Genomic DNA, 21,920 nt, shown 5'->3' on the forward strand with positions numbered 1-21,920 from the left:
TTTCATGGGTCTCTATGCAAATTTGGTAAGTAACTAAAGCATTTGATACTTAACTTGTGTGTGCATATTTGTCCAGGCTATTACTAAATCTGATATTCTTACAGGATTGACTTATTCCTTTCCTGAAGCTCTGAGAACCATGGCTTTATTAAATCTGACTCAAACAAGCTTAGTCTAAAATGCATGTGTATCAGTTGTATATCAAGTAGGGTTTGTATAAATACCCATCCTTATTTCCTTGAAAAGGGAAGAGATAAAGGTCTTCAGCTTGCTGGTTTTCACTGGTTTCCCACAGAAATGTATCTCTGCTCCCTGTCTGTCTTCATCCAGCACCTCCTTAAACCTCTTACCTCTTAAGCTACTTCCTTTTAAAATTCTTTAGATTACCAGATCCTTTGTGGGAAACATTGTCTGAACAGGAGGTAATTGGTCGTCCCTGGAATGGGTGATATTTGTAAACGTTCAGAAAAGGTAGCCAGTCTGGGACTTGCGCAGGAAAATGCCACTGCCTTTCATCTCCCTCTCGGGCATGTGGGTGGCTTTTGAAGGCCATTACCATATTTTCAGCAGAATTATCCATGTCATTCTAAGTAGAAGAAAGTTATGGGAGGTACTTGGGCATGGGGGGAGAGTGGAGATTCAGTAGGAGTTCATTGAGAAAAACAAGAATTCAGTAATTTGACTAGAAGGATGTGGCTTTTTTTCCCCCATGAAAGTTGGGATTTAAATAGAAGAATGCAACCTGTTTCACAGCAACTTTCCAACTTTCCAACTTTGCTGCTGTGGTTTTGTTTCTACTCTCGCAAAGCCCCGTGTTCTCTTCAGATAACTTCCTCCGAGTCCCAGGTACCATGTTAGAACTTTTATTTCTCAGCTCGTTCTCTGTGATATTCCAAACAAACATACAAACTTGGGCTTCTTTTTCGCTGTCTTGATTGCAGCTTCTCACTACCCTTCATGCTACTTTTCAGTCATGATACCTCCTGTTCCATCCCTTCCTCCTACACATTCTTCATCACACACCCTTCTGCAGCTCCCTCTTTCCTACCTGTATTTGTTTTCTATTGCTGTGTGTGTAACAAATTACCACAAACTTTGTGGCTTAAAACAATATACATTTATTATCTCTGTTTCCAGGGGTCAGGAGGTTGGGCACAGCTTACCTGGGTCCTCTGCACAGGGTCTTACGAGGCAGCAATCCTGGCGTCAGCTGGCTGTGTTATCGTCTGGAGGCTTGGCTGGGGAAGGGTCCACTTTCAAGTTCATTTAAGTTGTTGGCAGAATTTATTTCCTTCCTGTGTTCTGCCGGATCGAATGCCCTGGCTTCTTGCTGGCCAACAGCAAGAGGCCACCACCTTCTCCGGGAGGCCATTCAGAGTTCCTAGGAACTGTTGCAGTTCTAGAGGCCATTCACACGTTTTTGCCACATGGACTTTTCCATTATGACCTCTTAATTCATCAGACCATCAGGGAGAGTGAGTCTGCCAGCAAGAAAAAGTCTTTTTTTTTTTAAGATAATCTAATCACGAGAGTGACATGTCATCACCTTTGCCATATTTTATTGGTTGGAAGCAGGTCACAGTTTCTGCTGATTCTGTAGGAGAGGGGTCACACCAATGCATGACCACCGAGACAGGGATCATGGAACTGCCTTAGAGTGTGTCTGACACACCCCCTGTACTAAATGTCTCCCTCACTGCCTTCCTTTGAGTGTGCATTAAGCTCTCTGCAGGATGGTAGTGCCCTACGTCTCCTTACTTTACCCTTCTTCTTAGTATATACCGTTCACCTCTTATTTCCCCCTCAAAATTTTTCTTCCCTTCTCATCCCTTCCATGACGCAACTTTAATTAATACAGGTACATTTTATGTATTAGCATAGACATCCTTCTAAAATCTTGTATAAAACAGAGGTAATTTTCATTGAAATGAGGAGTTCTTAACTCATTTCGGCTTCTGAATCCTTTTGAGAACCTTGTTGAAGCAGTAGAGACTCACTTCTCAGAGGTCAGGGACACAATCTAGGACTGTTTCAGTTATTATTGCTGTACAACAAACCACCCCAGCTTAGTGCTGTAAAATAACAACCATTTTATTAAGCTCATGGTTTCAGCAGTTCAGAGGATGGCTTGTCTCTGCTTTACGATGCCTAGAGATTCAGTGGGAAAGATTGAAACGGTCAGGGTGATTCATGGGATTGGGGGCTAGAATTATCTGGAGGCTTCTCCATTCACACATCTGTGCCTGACTGGGAAGCTTGGCTCACCTGGAACTTTTGGCTGGAGTGCTTACACATGGCCTCTCCATGTGGCTTGGACTGCTCATAGAATGGCAGCTGGGTTCCAGGAGGGAGAGTGAGGTTGCATATGGAGAGCAAGCATTCCAAGAGACCAAGCGAACGCTGCCCGGCCTTCTATGGCGGTAGCCTCAGAAGTCACGTGGAATTACTTCTGCCATACTCTAATTGGTTGAACAGTCTCCAGCCCACACGGATTCGGGGGAGGAGACATAGACCCTACCTCTCCTATAGGAGAATTTGCAGTCATTAAAAAAAAAAAAATCACATACATAAACACAAACTTATTTATTTAAAGGGCTACATTTTCCTGAACTCTGAAAATTGAAAAGGACCAAAGGATTATCTATTTCAGTCTCCCACCCAGGACCCAACCCCTCTTTACAAATTCCCTGGCATACCTGCCTAGACCACCACAGGTGTTTTCTTCCTGTTCTCCTGTCATCCACCCTTGCCCTTTTCCAGTATGTTCTTCACTCTATAGCCAGAACAATTGTTCTGAAACACAGATTTGCCCATATACATCACCCACCATCACCTCCATCCCCCACCTCTGCAAACTAAAACCTCTGACACTCCAAAGGTCTGGCCATCACCTGCCTCTCCAGCCTTAACTCACGCCGTGCCTGTTAACGTTCTCCCCTCTCGAGCTATGGTTGGTTACCTTCTTTCAATTCCTTGTACTTCTGCTTGCCACAGGGCCTTTGCATATGTGTGTGTCCCTCTACATGGAATGTTTTTCCCTACTCTCTTCGCTTGATTAACTTCTACTTATTCTTTGAATCTATTGATAGTTACTTCCTCCGTGATGTACTATCTGACCTCCCTGATCAGGTCACATCCTCCTATTGCATGCCTTTTAGTTCTGTGCATCTTTTAGCTGTAACATTTATTATATTTACATTTGAGAGAATGTTAAGTCCACACCTCCCATAAGACTGTGAGTTCCATGAAGCCATAGACCATGTATGCTTTTTTCATGATTTATTCTTTATACCTTACATATAGACATAGATATTATTTTCTAAGAATGATTTTTTAAAAAAATTTTAGAAGTGAAAAAGTTTTAATGAGGCCTAAGCATTTGTTATTTCTTTGTTAGCCTACATTCCCAACCTAGTTCATGAGCTCAGTCAACTCCGCCTCCAGGCAACAAAAAGCTATTCTTAAAGGGAAACTCCCACCCTGCTTCTGTCTGAGCAATATTTGGACTACAGGCAAGCTTTTATATTTAATCCTAACTTATGTCTTCCTTTAACAGTAATTTTAGTCAGTTGATAAGTCTTTGAAGTGTGTTTCTCGAAATTTCTTATGTCAGCTATTCTTTAAATTTGGTGTCATTTGCTAATTCAGTGAGCATACTTTCTTCCTTAGCTTTATGTACATCGTTGGTTTTTTTTCTTTTAAATCACGAAGTTCTGAGGTCAACTGTCTTTGAGAAACATCCTAAACATATTCCAGAGTTTAAATATATATGAGAAATATTGGCCAAAGTTTAATTAAACCATCCAACATTGATTTCTTGAGGTTTTACTACATCCCAGGCACTCTTATATATTCTTGATTATAGGACTTCTCTGAGGTGTTATTTAAATGTTGGTGTAATTTAAATGGAGGTATGCTCGCATATGTTCCAAATCTACTTCTGATACCAGTTTATGAATAGGTTAGTTATGGTAAGGTAACTAACCTATTCATAAAGGGTAAGTTAGTTATGCTGCAGTAACAAACCACCACCAAATTGCAGTGACTGAAAACAGCAAAAGCTTATTTCTTGCTCATGTTCTCTGTACATCTTTTGACATCAGAGGCCCTTTGCTTATTATAATCCTTAAGGGACCCAGGCTGGTTAACAAACATTTTGAATATTGGTAATTTCCTCCCCTTCCTCCTCCTCTTTCTCCAGTAATAGCTTATTGAGGAATAATATTGTTAGGGATTTTTATTTTTTTTCCTACAGAGAAAGCAAATTCTGTACTCTTGCTTCAAGTTTTAAATGTTCTAGCCCACAAGTGACACTTGTCACTTCTGGTCACAACTCATTGACCAGAACTAGTCAGATGGCCCTACCTAACCACAGAGGGATCCAGGAAGTGCAGTCCTACTATGTGTCGTGAAGGTAGAGAACCAGAGATATTTGGTGAACAGCACTAATGATTATTACATGTGAGTGTAGTATATAACACTTCTCAAAACTTTTCTGGAAACTTTTCTTCATGAAGCATCTTGGAACACTGTGTTTCATAAGGGAGAACTTGGGAAACGCTAGATTCTGGTTTAGAAACAACCAGATTCAGCAGATCCACTAGAGACCATCTCTTCACTTCAGCGTGGAGCTTTCCATCGGTGTTCTTAGGCTGTGGCCATTTAGTCAGTCGCAAGTCCTTCCCCGCCCCCCATGCCCATCACCATTCAATTCTACTTGTTTGCAGAACTTTGGTGAGTTTGTCAAACATCTTGCTGGAAGCAAAGGCTGCCATGCCTGTAGCATTCTTTTTGAGTTACAAGGCTACTTACTTGAAACAAGATTAATTGGGTGTGACTCTTGAATCCATGAGTTGAACCCATGGTTGAACCTATTTCAATGAGAGTACAAAAGAAGAAATCTCACATAGATTTCATGCAAGTGATAAAAACGGATTTGAACGTGTTACTGGAAAACATCAAAATGCAAAACAACAATACAGGCATACCTCATTTTATTGTGCTTTGCTTTATTGAGCTTCATAGATTTTATATTTTTTAGAAACCGAAGGCAAGACCTTCCACCAGCAAAAAGATTACCACTGGCTTTATCGTGATAACTCATTTCATGGTGCTGGTCTGGAACCGAACATGCAATATCTCTGAGGTATGCCTGTGTCTGGGTGTTATAGTCACCAGCATAACAACCACCCATATACAGAACCAGACAAGACTGCATGGGAAGTATGAAGCTGAGTCTATCTAGGAGATAAACAACACGAACAGGAAGAATGGAGGAAAGCTATATCAGCCTTCCATGTAAAACTGTAAAACTGAAATTTTAAAAATTGTAAAATTATAAAACTTCCAGATAAAACTGAGGGCGAACCCTTCCTTAGGCTGCATGTGGTAACACAGAAACACAATTTCTATTACAAACCATGAAGCAGTTCCCAAGGAGCACAGATATTTTAATGAAATGCTGTGTTAGACTTTGGCGTCCTGTAGCTGTATATGCATCTTGCCACTTATTTCTGTGTAAAGTGGGTTTTGGATAACAGGGCCCCAAGGGAGCATTTGGCCCTGCAGGTCAGGGCTTTAGTGATTGTCCTCTGCTGATACTGAGACAAAGGAGCTAAGAGGGGCTTTAAGGATGGCTTGCTGGGGACAAGGGGCTGGTTCTAGCTTACTGAATGAAGTGAACAAGTCTATTGACTTTAAAGTAGTATTGATTTACTCCCTGCTATGTTTTAAAAATGACTTAATGCCAGTTTCTCGGGTAAATCCCAAAAATGGGGAATTAAAAAAAAGAAAACAAAGAAGGAAAAAGGAAATTTTTTTGTATGATAACTAATTCAGAGTAAAAGATACCCTTTGTCGTTACTTTTCCAACCTCAAAGAATGAAACTGAAAATAATAATTCCAAAAACTGTCACTGTTTAGCTTTTGTGACTTCAGAGTATATCGCATATTCTAAAAACGCAAGTATTTTAAGACTTCAGGTTTAGCTATTTGGGTTTTTTGTTGGCAGAATGCAGTGGGGGTAGAATGAAGACCAGGCACTGGTTTGAGAAAAGCAGTGTAAACAGAAAACACTGCCCTGGGAGTGAGGAAACCTTGCATCTGGACCTGCTTCTATCTCTGATCAGTTATGTGGCTTCTGGCAAATGGTGTCCCCTCTCTGGGCTACAGTGTCCTCTTTTGTTAAACAAATAAAACAGGGCTTGGAGCCTGTAATGACATCTCATTGGTGTAGTGCTTTTTTTTTTTTTTTTTTAACATTTGTTTAGTGCTTTTCTATTTGGAGAGCCCTTCCTTCCGCCTCCATGATTTCATTTGCTCCTCGACAGCGGCCCAGCAGGGGAGTTGGCCTGTTTATTGTCCCCACTTTATACAACAGTGATCCGAAGACGCACAGCACACTGAGCTCCGGGCAGCCGGAGGGTGCACGCAAACCCAGATTTTCTGGCTTCAGAGCTTGGCTTGTGTGTTTGTTTCTATCAAGCAGTTCTGATGTTCTTAGCCAATAATGTAGAAAGCTCAAGAAGTACCTTTTTCTTTCTTTTTTATTTTTAATTTAAAATATGACTCAGTAGCATCTAGCCACCTCTGGGGTCATCAGCACCTTCAACATGATAGAACCATGGAAAGAGGGACAGAGAATCATCAAGCAAGTTGTCGTTTCTCTTCCCAACTGTGACATTTCCATCTTTCTGATCAGCTATTTCCTTGCCTCATTTCCTGTGGAGGTCACCACTTTGTGTCCCGCCTCCTTGCCTTTCTGCCTGCAGTTCCAGACGTTAATGCTGACAGTGCTTGGTTCTCTGCAGGTGCTTGTAAGCGACACCAGGCCTTGTGAGAGGTGTCTCTGGTCCTGGGTTGGATGTGAATAATTTTTCTTTTAGAAATAGCCTAATTTGAAAGAAATCACCTTGCATTTTAGATGTGGCACAAATGATAGTGTCAGGCACCCTTTTAAATCCAACAAGGTAAACATGTTTCCTCGGTGCCTTCTCTCCAAACAGCGGCAGCCCCTGTTTATCCTGCTCGAGATGCCTTCGGGTCCTAGGAAAAGATTAGCATTTGGATACACGGTCTTTCATTTTGCATTTTGGGTTTTTAGATGAAGTTTATTTTGGTGTTGTTGACCATGGCAGGTAGCCACGTTCCTCTTTGATTTTCCAGATTGTGAATTTCATAGTCCAGCCCTCGTAGATGGTACAGAAAAAAAGATTTAAAATACACGGGTACATCCTACATCTTTGCTTTAACATCACTTCACAGAGACTGCTTCTCACCAACTCTGCCCTGTAGGTTAGCTGCAGCCTTTGCATATTTCTAATTACTTAATTCATTGTTTGGATGTGTTTAACAAGTCTTCTGCAATGGTATGGAAGAGGTCCGAGCAGTGTCTGTCTTGCCTCCCGCTTCTCTCCAGGACCTGCCCCGGCAGACACTTAATGATCACCTGATATCTGACTGCTCACTATCTTATTCCACAGGCATAGGCAATCTGCAGATAACTGTCACCCCAACCCCAGAGACATTTCCTCACGGGAAATTGTTACCGATTTCACCAACATGGCCTTTCTCAGAAGTCCAGTCTTCCTCGGCAGTGGACAGAATCAAGAATGTGCTGGGACCATCATCCCCTGACAACACAAGCGTGCTGCAGCTCGCCCGAACACCTCCTCCCCAGACGCACCGCAGAGCCAGGGCTCATGGGGACTTCCCTTCTTCCCCTTACCCAGCGAGTGGGCACGGCACCTCCCTCGAGCCGTCCAAGGATCCCGCCGAGTCTCTGGTCCCAGCAGGACCTCACGGGAACATAGAAGCAGCCGCCGCGTCAGGTTTGCCTCACACCAGCATGCTCCCCCCGTTCTCCACTGTCCCATCAGTGACGTCCTGGGGAGCTGCCCTCCCGTCTCGGCCAGCATGGGTAGGGACTCCTTCCATTTCAAAACAACATTCCCCGAGGTCAGACATCCTCCCACTTCTTCCCCCATCTCCATCCTCTTCATTGGCTCCTGACTCACCTCATTCCATCATCTTTTCTAAGCCCGCTGAGCGACCCACCAAAGTGCCTGTATTCCCCCAAACAGCTCCAACTGACTCCTCTTCAAGTCACAGTGTAGCTAATTCCCTAACCGCATTTGCTGATGAAATGAACCACACTCCATTGAAAAATGCTCAGGATTTAATAGACATCCCTCGCCTAGGTTCTTCTGGATCTTCAACAAAGCGGTATTCGGAGCTGTCCCCTGTGGAGGGTCCTCACTCAGTAGGCTCCCCCACACCTGAGTTTTTGAACTCCACTGCAGAACCAGCCCATCTGTCTCCTCCTCCCCTAGCACCTGGAAGTCTTCAGCTTCCAGGTGGTACTCCCTCATGGTCAAGGTTGGAAGTGGCTTCAAGTCCCGCATCTACCCAGCCAGTCGAAGCTGAGGTGGCTGAAAGAGTGCACAATGGGGTGTCTTTGCCGGCTCTGAAGAGGGCAGCAGCAGCAGTGATCCATGAGGCTGTGCCTCCCCTTTTCCAGATCACACAGTCAGTGGCAGTGGAAATGACCGGCAGAGAGTTAGCCCCCACTACAGCAAATGACTCTGCTAACGCACTGCATTTGTCAGCAGCTCCAGAGAATTCCGAAGGGCCCGCCCTCTCAGCAGAACACACATCTTCCTCTTCGGTGTCTTCTCCTCTGCCTCTCACCACAGCCCACCAAGGACAAGCCATCCTTTCTGGGGCGGTTCCTGCATCGCCATCTAATGGAGCAGCAGCAGACTTTCCCTCCACGCCTACTTATTTCCAGCCGGCACAGAATCATGTCTCTCCATCCGCTGCGCCCAAAATGCCAACTCTTCAGGAAGTGGGCCATGATAGACCCTCTCCTGCAGTTACAGACTTCCCCCTCTCAGGCAAATTTCCTACTCTCCTTTCCACGACTTGGACATTTCCCCTGCAGAAGAACAAAAAGGCAGATTTGACAGTTGCTCTCCAGACCTTTCCAAGCAAGGAGATTCCAAGTCTTCACACAGTACACAGATTCACCTCTGACTTTAGCACTGATCATACTTCATCCACTGTCATTACAACACCAAGAATAAACCTTCCTTCAGAATTGCTTCCACGTTCCATCCCCTCCATACGAGCCACCCAGACTGTTTCCCCATCTCCCAGCTTTTCCAACAGCAAATCTGAGACTTACGCAGCTGTGATGGACCATTCTGAGTTGCCAGTTTCAGCTTCCAAACAGGTGACAGCATTTCCCTCCTCCACTGAAGTCTATGATTTCTCAACAATGGGAAACGTGAAAAAGCCAGCAGTCACAGATGTTTTCTGGAGTTCTCCTTCAGCAGAAACTGGATCCCTTTCCACAGAACCAATGATATCTGGCTTACTGCAGCAAACAAATTATGATCTAAATGGGCACACAATTAACTCCACAAGTTGGAAAATTCATTCAGCTTCATCTACTGCTCCCAGTGGTTTCACTTCAGCTGTTAGGACAATAAAATCTCATGATTTCAAAGACACTGCAGGGCATTTAGCAACTGCAGAAGGCTTTAGCATTCAGGATCCGGTGCTTTATACAAGCACCAAGCAGCCCATCCAACTGACCAACGTTACGATGGTTGGAAACCATACAGACATCTTGTCCATCAGTAATAACAACTATTCCAGAGAGTTTCAAACAGCTGAGGTTGAAGATTACCCAACCACAAGTCAACATGTCACGTCTCCCCAGCTACAGCTGTCTGCCCGTCCAAGGCATTCTGTCTTGCTAACCTCTCCAAGTCTGCCTTCCACAGCTGGCTTGCAGGAAATGCTTTCGGATGGAATGGATACAAATTTCCAAGTTTCCAGCAACACGTATTCATCTCCTGTGATAAATGCCTCTGCACCATTCCAGCGTATCCTGAGATACCACTCTACTGATGAATCTCCTCTATCAACCAGTGCCTTATTCAGGACCCCTTCCAAAGTGCTGCTGGCTTCTCAGCGCCCCAAGAAATGGACAGGTGCAGCCACTAATGCAGGTAGTTTGTTTCCTGGTACCCAGAAAACAGGTATGACTGCTTCTGTGGTCAAAGCATCTTCAAGCTCAACACAGACACTCAGCTTTTCTCAGAAGGAGCAGATACACCCTCGCAGGCTGACAAATGAGTTAGCAGTCCCAGATAGTCATGTCCTTGATCCTCTGCTGACTTGAGTTTTTTTGAAAGTATTCAGAATTTAAGTGTCTTTTTTACCAACCATAGCTTTGCTATGACTGGCATTCTCATTACAGTTAATTGACTTAATGAGCCTAAGCTGTTTTGCCTAAATTTCAGAGCGCAGAGACTTTTCACCCCAGCAAATCCATAAGTTACATCCATTCATCACCACAAGTGATGTGTGTACTGAGGGCCCATGACAAACTTTGCTTTTTCTCTCTTTACAGTGGACTCCTCAGTGTCGTCCAAGGCAGAACCAACAGCAGCAGCAGCAGCAGCAGCAGCAGCAGCAGCAGCAGCAGCAGCAGAAGTGACGTTGTTTCTAAGGAAATCAAGTCCACAGGCACTGTCTGCAGCCCTGGTTGCTAAGGGCACCAGCAGCAGTCCTTCGGCGCTGGCATTAGGATTAGTCAAGAGCAGTATGACCACTGCTCTAGCTAAAAATGTCACAAACTACGCAGCATCTGGCCCGAGGGTGACACCAGGAGCAATCCATCCAGTCTTCTCAATCACACCAACCTACATGTTTGCAAGATCGGCACACACCGTGAGCACTCACACAGCCGTGCAAGGGAACACGGGCACTGCCTCTGGCCTGTTGTCCACAACACACCTCCCCAGGAAACCACAAGCCATGCACACGAACTTCCCAAACCCCACTAACCCAGACACGCCCAGGGCATCCACCACACGCCCGCTGACAATCACAGCAGCCTTGACATCCATTACTGCACCAGTAAAAGCAACCCGGCTGCCATCTCTGCCGGCGGAAAACTCGGATACTGCTCATCCCGCTGTGTCGACAGCTATGGTCACGACCGGCAAAATGGCTTCCAACCTGGAGTGTCAGATGTCCAGTAAGCTCCTGGTGAAGACAGGTAAGGCTCCACTATCCTGATTTTACTCGAAAGCAGCAAGCACATAATGGTTTCAAAGATGCAACAAAAATTAGATTTCTTTCAGATCAGTGGTTCTCAACCAGGGGACAGTTTTGCTCCCCCTCCAATAGGAGACATTTAGCCAGGTCTGGAGACATTTTTGGGTGTCTGCAACTTGGAGGGTAAGGAGGGTGCTACTGGCATCTAACGAGATGGAGGCCAGGGGTGCTGCTGAACATCCGACGATGCACAGGATGGTTGACAAAGAGTAATCCAGCCCCAAATGTTAGTGCTGGGACTGAGAACTCCTGATCTTTGTCAAGTGACAGAGGAGAGAACAAACTTTATGTGATGTGGATCTTAGTCTTGGGATCAGCCTTGATGTCAGAGGCCCCTGGGAAACGAGTTCTGTCAGGGGTCTGAGAAAGCAAACGTGCACCAAATTTTGCCTGGAGAGCGAATCAGTGATGTCTCTCATGGATGAATGATGTGTTAGTAAACTACAGAATCCTGGGAAGTACCACAGAATTCACTAAGGCTTTTTGTCATCTATTTTCTCAATCAGCAGATACTACAAGTACAGCTATGGTACGCTATGTGGGCGCCTTGGATTTGTTTGGATGTTAAAAAGGAGGCAGACCTTCTTGAAAATGTTGGGTGGTGGATGCTGTCTTTTTAGCCTCCACCTCCCAGCTGCAGCAAAGTGGGCCAAGAAGGCACAGGGTCCTTTTAATAGTGCGGTAGTGTTTGCTATATAAAGCATTAGAGACATTATTTGAAAGAGCATGCCAGTGTTGAATGCTCACATCCCGCCTTCCTCTTCACCCCACAAAAAATTATATGAAGTTATCTTTTGAGACATAGCCTATTCTAAAATGGGAAATTGTGCAACTAGGCATAGCAGAAAGTACAGTATCTCTGTCTATATCTCAAGAAATTATACCATCTGGTTTTCCACTTTCCCTCCCCCTCTCCTTCCAGATCTATGCCTCCTCCTCTGTGCGGCAAGGCAGCCTCAGGCACGCAATGCAGAAGTCTGGAACATTGTCCCCGTCTCTTCTTCACCGAGCCCCCGACACCCCAGCCACACCCAGTCACCAGCTCCTTTCAGTTCTACCTCCTGAAAACCCTTTCTCTCCACCCCCACGCCCCTAGCTCACACTGTCACCATCACTCACCTAGATTTCTGCAACAACAACCAGATTTCTCTCTCTGCCTTCAGACGCCCCTCACCCTACAGCCTGTTCTCCAGTCTGCAGTCAAGGCAGCTTTCTAAAATGCATGCCGTTTGCTTAAACTTCCTCTTTTCCTATTGCCCTCAGGACCACACGTATACTGAGATATTTCACTTCTCTACCCTGTGCCTTTGCACTTGGTCTTCCCTCTGCCGGGCGTGGTTGGGGACAGTTCCTCCCCTCACTCTTCCTTGGCCAGGCTCACTCGCATTATCCTTTAGGATTCTACAGAAGCATCAGTTCCTTCAGGAAACCTTCCCTGATCCACACGCCCTTGGCCAGGTCAGGGCTGGATGCTCCTCCTAGGGCCTCCAACAGCACCCTAGGCTTCCCTTCCAATGGCACCTGTCACATTCAGTCCTAAATGCCTATTCTCACTCCAGGTCCCCATCCCTGTCTCCATCGCACTCGCGGGGTGGGGCTGCCTTCCTGATTCAGGGTGATTTGGGGCCACGGCACCTAACTCCGGGCCTGCACTTAAGTAGGCTCTCGGGAGTGCTGTTGTGGGAAAGTTCTGGCATGCAGACCCATCAGGGGCAGGCACTGCTGAGCCCCACCTTTCAAAGTCTGAGGTAGCATTGGTCAGAAATGAAGTGCTGTCTCTCCACTAGGGCCGCACAAATGCCGAGGGCCTTCTTTCCTTCATCGGGACCAACAGACCTACAACGCTCTCTCACTGGAACCTGCAGTCACCAGCTTTGCTCAGCGCTTGCAGGAGGTGTTGGCTGGGGAAGAGAGGGGGCTCGTTTATAAGGAGGTCTGCTGCCTTATCCTGATTACCGCACTTCTGTTTTGCCCCACAGTTCTCTTTCTGACCCAGAGGAGAGTGCATATCAGTGAAACCTTGAAGCTCAATGTAGCGAAAGGGCTCACCCAGGCGCTGCGGAAGGCTTTCCACCAGAATGACGTCTCCGCTTACGTAAGCCCTTTATTTTGTAACCAGACTACTCTGTCTACATATGTCTTCCTCCTGGGTCCAGACTCTGTCTAGATTGTTTTTCTCCTCCCTGGGTACCATAACCATGCTTGCGAGAAGTAGCATCTTTCTTCATTTTGGCAAATAGTTAATGTGTGGTGGCTGGAGAAAAAGGTCAAATATTGAGATGGAAAATTGAGGCTAATTGCCTTATGTTTCGTTTTTTTGTTTTTGTTTTTGTTTTTTTTTTTTAAGCCTGGATATACTGTTTTAAATTGTTCTATTATCCCATTGTTTGGAGAAAGTATTTCATATTGTTAGAGTAATTCTACAGAAACCATCCATTGCTTTTTCCTTTATGTTCCTCACCATTGTGAATAGTTATTTATTTCTGGACATTTAAAAACTACTCTAACTTGTAGATTGAGTCCAACTTTGCTCAAATTGCCAGCAGCAGACAGGGAAGTAAACGCTGTTTTTTTTTCCTCCAAACACTTTAATATCAGGTACTATTTAACAACTACTAAGCTGATTTCAGTGGCATATCCAAGTGATAGAAGCCTTGCTTTACATGCTTTTGGTTCGATTCCAAGTTTTAAAGCAGTAAATAGGATAGGGAGTCAGTGGACAACCCTTTACACCACTTAAAAATATTGTTCTGGCTTCTTTCTTTGATTCTTTGTTCTACAGCTGCATTCGGCTTGGTGGTCCCACTACCACACCAAAGACTAGGATGAGATTTGATATATAGTTTATTGGTCATTGTCAATCTCTTTATATAATTCTGAAAAAAAAAATGAAAGAAATACATTCCATCAGAGGCACCTGTGGTTTCTGCACCAGAAACTGAGAGTAGAAGATGTGAATGTTTTCATTGATTAACTGATACAGTTTTCACTAAACTTTGGTCATTTTCAGATGAACTTCACAGTTTCTGCCTTTTCTGCATATCATCACAGACCGCTATGACAATTAGTATGTATTAGTTTTTTTAATTGGTTCATTTTTAAAAATTTAAATGCATTTCTTTTGAAAAGATGTTTGCTATTACCACCATAAATGGAAACCAGGATCATTTGCCATAAAGAAAAGGTAATCATAAAAATGAGAATAATGGAAACATCTTGTTAAATTCAAGCTGGAATTGTTGGCAAAAATATAATGAACAAGAATTGGAGAGGTGTTAAAAGTAAATAATCCCCAAACTGAGACTTGGTCCTTAAGCTAATTTGCAGGGCTGGACAGGAATCACTCTTTCTAGTATTGCTTAGTGCATGTTAATGCTCCATCCAGAGGTATCTCTTGTTCCACCTAAAGCCATCTTGACCACCATCTTTGGAAACAAAGTGTAGAGAACTGAAGGCACATCCAGCCTGTTGCAAAATCAGTTGTCTTGATTTCTTTCACAAGTACACATGACACTACTAATGAAGATGCAAGAATAAGGAGGGAGGAGCGGATATTAAAAACACCCTCACTTGTTAATATAAAACACTAAGAAAGCAAAAACAAATAAGAATAAAATCTAAAGCCTCAAAAATCTTCCAGTTGGGTCAAAAAGAGCTCATCATCAGTATCCATTAGGACCCAGCTGTAAGAGAAACTCTCATGGCCCACCCCTCCCGTGGTCTTGAACCAACTTACAAGTCAAGAATGGAGAAAAGTCTGAACAGTTCTGCTCTCAGCTTCCAGCGAGAGGAATTCACCTCATTTTCTATTTGACCCCTGTCCTGAAAGTGCCCTCACTTAATCTCTCATTTCTGCCTTTTAATTTTCGTAAATGATGAGAAATATAATGAAGCTATTTTCCCGGTATACCATTCCCTAGAAATCTTTTTCTCCCGCTGTCTCCTGTCTACCGTCTTGGGTGATCATTGGTGCTCACAGGATTATACTGAAACACTTAAGGAATTAAAAACACACACACACACAGATTTAATTCTATTCCATGTGAGTTTGATATAATATTATATTTTGTTGTATTCTGATATTTTGAGACTTGCCTTCTACGCAGGCTTTATAGGATTGTTAGAATATTTGTTGAATGAGAACATCCTTTTCCTCAGCCATGCTGAGTAATAGCTGTGGTCTTAAGAAGCACCAAGAAGACCTAAAAGTACTCTGGATATAAATACTGAGTTCTGTGTGTCCATTTGTTTTGTAGGTGGATATTCTGGAACATTCTCATAACATCACAGTTGGTTATTATGCTACCAAAGGAAGGCTGGTGTACTTGCCTGCCGTAGTGATCGAAATGCTGGGTGTTTATGGGGTCAGCAACGTCACTGCGGATCTGAAGCAGCATACCCCAAACTTGCAGTCTGTGGCAGTACTTGCCTCGCCATGGAATCCCCAGCCTGCAGGCTACTTTCAGCTGAAGACAGGCAAGTAGCTCAGAGGCAAAGGATTCTTATCCGTTCTGGGATTCGGAGAGTTACCAACAAGACACCTGTTTAAAAATTCCACTGCCAGCTAGCTGCTCTGTCATCTCTTAAAGTCCCTATGTACCTTCCTCCAAGGGCCCTGCTAATCAGATGTCCAAGTGCTCTGTACATCAGCCCAAACTTTTCCTGGATTTATTAGAAATACTTTTTCAGAGGAATCTTTCTTCCTAATGTATGTAATTAGTACTTACCTGTACCAAGTGCTATATATGTATTTTTTTTGTATTACTGGTGGATACTGATAAGAATGAGTATCCGTAAAAATTTATGCTTTGGAGCAACACGTTCCAGATGCCATTGAATCAGAATTTTTGAGCTTAGGCCTTGGAATTTTTCTTTCAAGCTCCCTACTGATTCTGATCTAGTGGTTTGTTAACCACGAAAGTGGAGACACCGTTGAAATTGAAAGACTCAATCAACTTAGTCATGCAAGTCAATTGATTATTTTTTCCCTCCCAAGAAATGGAAGGCATGATCTGTCTTGGGTTATTTTTTGTCAGTCTTAGAGCGGATGTCTACATATTCCAAACAAATGAAATCACAAAATCCTTTGCATTGGAGTGAATCTCAGGTCCAATCACACTTTTAATTCTTCTAGGTTATAAATCATTTTAAGAGCCACTTCCAAAACGACAACCAAACTTTGTTGTCCTTACTCGCCTAATTTCTCTGATGTAAAATCATTTTGTTTTATATTGTGACTGCTATCCAGCTTTGGCGAGTGCTGATTTATTGCTCTCATTCTAGTGCTTCAGTTTGTGACCCAGTCTGACAATATACAGTCCTGCAAGTTTGCTCAGACGATGGAACAGAGGCTACAGAAGGCCTTCCAGGATGCCGAGAGGAAGGTTCTGAATACCAAAAGCAACCTGACAATTCAGGTAAGGAGGAGGGCACTTGGGCCTTGTAGTTGATAGAGGCCAACCATAATGCACATGTGGGCAAGAACAACTTGGTCCCCATTTCAGAGCTACCTGGGGTAAATATAACTTTGGGCAGGCAATATAGACGTGAGAAGATGCTACTCTGGGTTCATGGAGTCAAGTGAGTCCTGGCATTGGTGAGGATGTCTAGGGTATGGATGCAGTCACTGTATACCTGCTGTGGTTTGGGATTTTATATTTATTTTCCCATGTGAAGCTTCCTCAGGCCTTCCCAATACATTTGTTATTTTTGGAAATTGAACTAGAATGTACTATATAAGATATGTCAAATATTTCATATAAAATGAATCAATTCTAAATAGCTAACTCACTAAGATTTGTCTGTTCCATGATTTTCATTGAGTTATTTTTCAGATATCCACATGAACAAGCGCCTTACTTTACACAAACACACACACACACACACACACACACTCTCTCTCTCTCTCTCCTTTCTCTCTCTCTCTCTCTCTCTCTCTATATATATATATATATATATATATATATTTAGGGCTTACTGTGTGCCAAGACTGTGCTGTTTTACAAATGTTTTGCTATATAAGATTCAAGACATCCTCTGAGATATTATTATCACCATTTCACAGAAGAGGGAACCGAGAAAGAGATAAGAAACTTCTAGAAGGTCACACAGTTGGTAAAGAATGGAAGAAGAACTTGAGCCAAAGCCCACTCTCTTATCCACCATGCTATGCTAGCATCAATACAGTGTAGAAATGAAACCCTGGGTGAAACTTTTGGCAAACACATGAATTATTTCCCAGGGAAATTCTCCTCCTGGCATACTGTATTTCAGTGTTGTGGATTTACAGTAGACATGCCCTCAAAAGCCTTTTTCATTATTTGCAACTGCATACATAACATCCCACTAAAGTCAGACAGATACGTCTTAGTGATGTTTATCCAGCTCCCAAATTTATCTTCTTAACTATACTATCAAATGTCTCTGTTTTTACTCAACTAAAAGCCTTTGCAATGAAACCCACTGCTTTTGAAATTGACATTTAGCATAAGTGAATTATCAGCACATTTAATATGATGTAGAAAGTATATAATTTAATTTGAATGAGCAGCTTTCCTTTTCTAGATTCATCCAAAGTGTATATGGAAGAATCTCATGATTTGGTTCATATTAGACTAAAAACTAAAAACGTGTCACAGACTTAAGATTTATGTAAGGAGTATGACTCAGCTCTTTGGTAGGAGGTCTTTTTATTTCTGACTGGATTGTGATCCTCACAGGTGCACAAGTCTAGTTAGAGCTTGGCAGCAGAACACACTCTCAATGTACTCAAGAAGCACAGACTTATTGAGCACGTGCTATTTATTATCACTGGGTGGGACACCAAAGTACAAAAGCTGCCCTGGCCTTAAGAAGCCTCTCTTGTGTTTTTGTATGATAGCCATGGGACATGAGATGGAATTTTGCAAAGCAAATAACAAACCTCCCTTGGAAAAAAACTACAATAGCCAATTTGAAAATTGTATCTACATACATTTTAGATTCTTTTGAATATATCAACAGCTCTTGAAGTGAATGGATAGTTAGATGAATTATATTATTAATCCCATTTCTCTTTTTGCCTTGGCTGACAGGAAACCCAGAGACAAAGTTGTTGCCTGGTTTATTAACCCTGTAGACCCCTATATCATGCATAGATAACTGTATGCTAACCGTCCCCCTGGAGCTGTCTTAAAATTGTTTTTCCAAGACCTGGCTTTGTAATTAATAACTTTCCATTTTATTGTGTTAAATATAATTTGTAGAGCACCTCGGATTCTCTGGAATAAGACCATATGTTTAATTAATTTGTTCAGAGAGTCATCGAAAATGTGCCATATTACTTACTTGTAATAGCATTGATATTAGAGGCTAGCTTACAGTAGACTCATTTAGGACTTCTTGGTTTAATTGCCAGAATCCAACCTCACAAGGCTTAAGCAAAAAGAGGAAGTGACTGATTCATGAAACCGAAAGGTTCAAAGCTATTCAGTTTAGGCACAAATCAGGTGCTTACATGATTTCTTCATGTAGTTCTTTCTTCATCTCTTGGCTTGCCTTGCTCTGGACCGCCATCATCCTCAGGCCTTGTAGGGTAGTCACTGACACCTCCAGGTTTGCCTCATCCTTATTGTTCACAGTTTGGTGGAACCAAAGTACCTTTTTATGTCATTCCAGTAAAAATCCTGGGATTAGCTCTCATCGGACCCACTTGGATCATGTGCCCATTTCTGGACCAGTAACAGTGGCCAAGGACATGAAGCATCCCAATCAACTAAGCCTAGCTTAGATGCCCACTCCTGGAACTTGGGTGGAGCAGCCTCACCCAGAGCACATGAACTGATAGGAGAGGTGTTTCCCCCAAGGAAAATTGTGGTGCTTTCACAGAAGAGAGAGGGAGTGCTAGGAAGGCAAGACAACAGCTTGCCTCATTGTTTCTAATTAACTCAATGAATTGTGACGTGAGTGAATGGTAAGTAAGAGATGAGGTCAGAAGTGGCAGGAGTCTAAGAGGAAGGAAGTGATGGGAAAGTGCCCCTTCAGGGGCTGCTCTTACTGGGGGACAGGGCACAACTTTCAGAGAAAAGCGATGTGGCCTTGGTCTCAGGCCTGTGGACTTCTTATTTATGAGGCTAATGTTAAGCAGCCACCAACAATGGTCACACTTTTTTTAGCTATAAAAAATGACTCTATTAAAGAATAAAGAAATAAACGATAAGACATTCTGTGCTCATGAATTAGAAGACTCAATATTGTTAAGATGTCAATATTACCAAGAGCTATCTAGATTCAATGCAATCCCTATCAAAATGCCAGTGACTTTTTTTTTTCAAAAATAGAAAACTACATCCTAAAATTCATATGGAATCTCAAGAGACCCTGAATAGCCGAAACAATCTTAAAAAGAGGAACAAAGTTGAAAGTCTCACACTTCCTGTTTTAAAACTTAACTACAAAGCTATAATAATCAAAACAGTATTTAACTGACATAAAGACATACATATAGACCAATGGAACAGAATAGGAAACTTGAAAATAAACCCTTGCATATATGGTCAAATGATTTTTGACAAGGGTGCCAGGACTAATGGAGAAAGGACAGTCTTTTCAACCAGTGATATTGAGAAAACTGGATGTCCACAAGCAAAATAATGAAATTAGACTCTTACCCAACACCATATACATAAATTCACTCAAGTGGATCAGAGACCTAAATATAAGAGCTAAAACTATAGGAAACCTTAGAAGGAAATAGAGAAAAGTTTCATGACATTGAATTTGGTAATGATTTGCTGTATGTGACACCAAAAGCACAGGCAATAAAAGAAAAAAATAGATAATTTGGATTTCATCAGAATTAAAAACTTACGTGGATCAAAAGATATAATCAAAAGGCAACCCATGGAATGGGGGAAATATTCACAAATTATATAGTATCTGATAAGGGGTTAATATCTAGAATACATAAAGAACTCCTACAACTCAACAACAACAACAAAAACACTTCAATTAAGAAATAGGCAAAGGACTTGAATAGACATTTCTCCAAAGATATACAGATGACCAATAAACACATGAAAAGATGCTCAACGTGACTAATCATTAAGAATATGCAAATCAAAACCCCAAGAGTCCACTTCGCACCAATGAGGATGGCTATTATTTAAAAAATAGAAAATAACAAGTGTTGGTTAGGATGTGGAGAAATTGGAACCCTTGTGTACTGCTGGTGAGCATGTCAGATGATGAAGCGGCTGTGGAAAACATGGCAGTTTCTCAAAAAATTAAACATAGAATTACCATGTGTTTCTATTTCTGGGTATATACCCAATCAAATTGCAAGCAAGGACTTGAACAGATATTTGTACACCCATGTTCACAGCAGTATTATTCACAACAGCCAAAAGGTGGAAGCAACCCAAATGTAGATCCAGAGGTGAATGGATAAATAAATGTGCTATATACATACAATGGAATGTTATTCATCCTTAAAAAAGAAGGAAATTCTAACACATGTTCACCATGGATGAACCTTGAAGACATTATGCTAAGCGAAATAAGCCAGTCACAAAAGGACAAATACTGTATGATTCCACTTACAAGAGGTATTTAGTTTTGTTAGATTAATGGTGGTTGCCAGGGGCTGGGGAGAGGAAGAAATGGGAACTTATTGTTTCAGAGACACAGAGTTTCATTTTGGGGTGATTAAAAAGCCCTGGAGATGGATGATGGTGATGGTTGCACAACAGTGTGAATGTACTTAATGCTACTGAACTGTACACTTAAAATGGTTAAAATGTTAAATTTATGTGTATTTTCCCACAATAAAAAATATGAAACTAATAGAATGTTACATGTCAATTAAAACTCAATAAAAGATCCTCAGCTTAAAAAAAAGTATAGTTACATGGTTAAGAGTAGTATGTACAGAGGCACCCATACTGCAAGGTCTTTGGGACTCAGTGAAATTTAGTTTCATTGAAAAGCAAAAAAATAGAATGTTTACAATAGAGATGAAGGTTGCAAAGTTATTTTTTTTTAGATGACAGTACAGCGAGGCGTTTTGAATTGTTCAGAAAGAAGTGCCTTTCTTTGTGGTAACTTGGGAAAGAGGCATGAATACCTGTGGCTAAACCACATTCCAAAAATACTCACAGAGAGGAGAGTGAAAGCTGACCGGAACCATTGACTCAGTATGTCATTAATCATGGGACGCTAGGGTCTCTAATAGAGAATTTAAAAGGAACGTTCTACAACTGAAAGTTGTATGCCAACTATAATTGGAAAAAAAAAATCTCATTGAATTGTACAGTAAATACAAGCAACTAATTGTCTATTTCAATAAAGACAAAAAAAATAAAAGGAACTTTCACTTACAGAAAAAAGTGGGAAATAAAGTGAGAAAGCTGTTCTTAACAGTCTTCCTCAAAGTAGGGTTTAAAAAGAAAGTGGCAGGAATGTTTACGTCTGAGCACACAAAGCTATGGGAAAGACGGGCATCAGGCTGCTCCTGGCGGGAAGAGAGAGCACACTCAAGGGAAGGTAATTAGAGGAAAGTCCAGTGAAAGGGACCCTTCGTAAAAGTGTGGGCGGGCTCTAGGGCAACCACAGGGACAGTGCAGTACCCAAGGCTGAAACAGCTGGGCCAGAGCGGGCGAGGTGAGGGGGCAGGTGCGGGAAGCCAGAAGCCAGAGCTGCCCAGCAGGAGCTGTGCCTCCACGGATGGTGGCCGGGACGCCAGTACTCTGACCTCACGCTCCCCCTCCTCTCCACATCCTCCAGATACCCCTTTAGCTGAAGCCAGAGGGCCA

At 42.6% G+C, this 21,920-nt stretch overlaps 1 protein-coding gene across 4 annotated transcripts in view; it reads left to right on the forward strand.

Moving 5' to 3' along the window:
* Positions 1-21,920, forward strand: part of KIAA1549L (KIAA1549 like) — a 230,885-nt gene that overhangs the window by 123,207 nt on the left and 85,758 nt on the right. The window contains exons 2-6 of one of the 4 annotated variants that reach the window (XM_039866602.1): positions 7,482-10,046; positions 10,421-11,071; positions 13,110-13,225; positions 15,387-15,606; positions 16,414-16,547. In XM_039866602.1, the coding sequence (XP_039722536.1) occupies positions 7,482-10,046; positions 10,421-11,071; positions 13,110-13,225; positions 15,387-15,606; positions 16,414-16,547 (3,686 nt within the window). The remainder of the gene's footprint in view (positions 1-7,481; positions 10,047-10,420; positions 11,072-13,109; positions 13,226-15,386; positions 15,607-16,413; positions 16,548-21,920) is intronic. The other 3 variants (XM_039866611.1, XM_039866630.1, XM_039866620.1) reach the window with 3 other exon arrangements.

Source organism: Pteropus medius, unplaced genomic scaffold (assembly GCF_902729225.1).
Source record: "Pteropus medius unplaced genomic scaffold, Ma_sr-lr_union100, whole genome shotgun sequence".
NCBI classification, from domain to species: Eukaryota; Metazoa; Chordata; class Mammalia; order Chiroptera; family Pteropodidae; genus Pteropus; species Pteropus medius.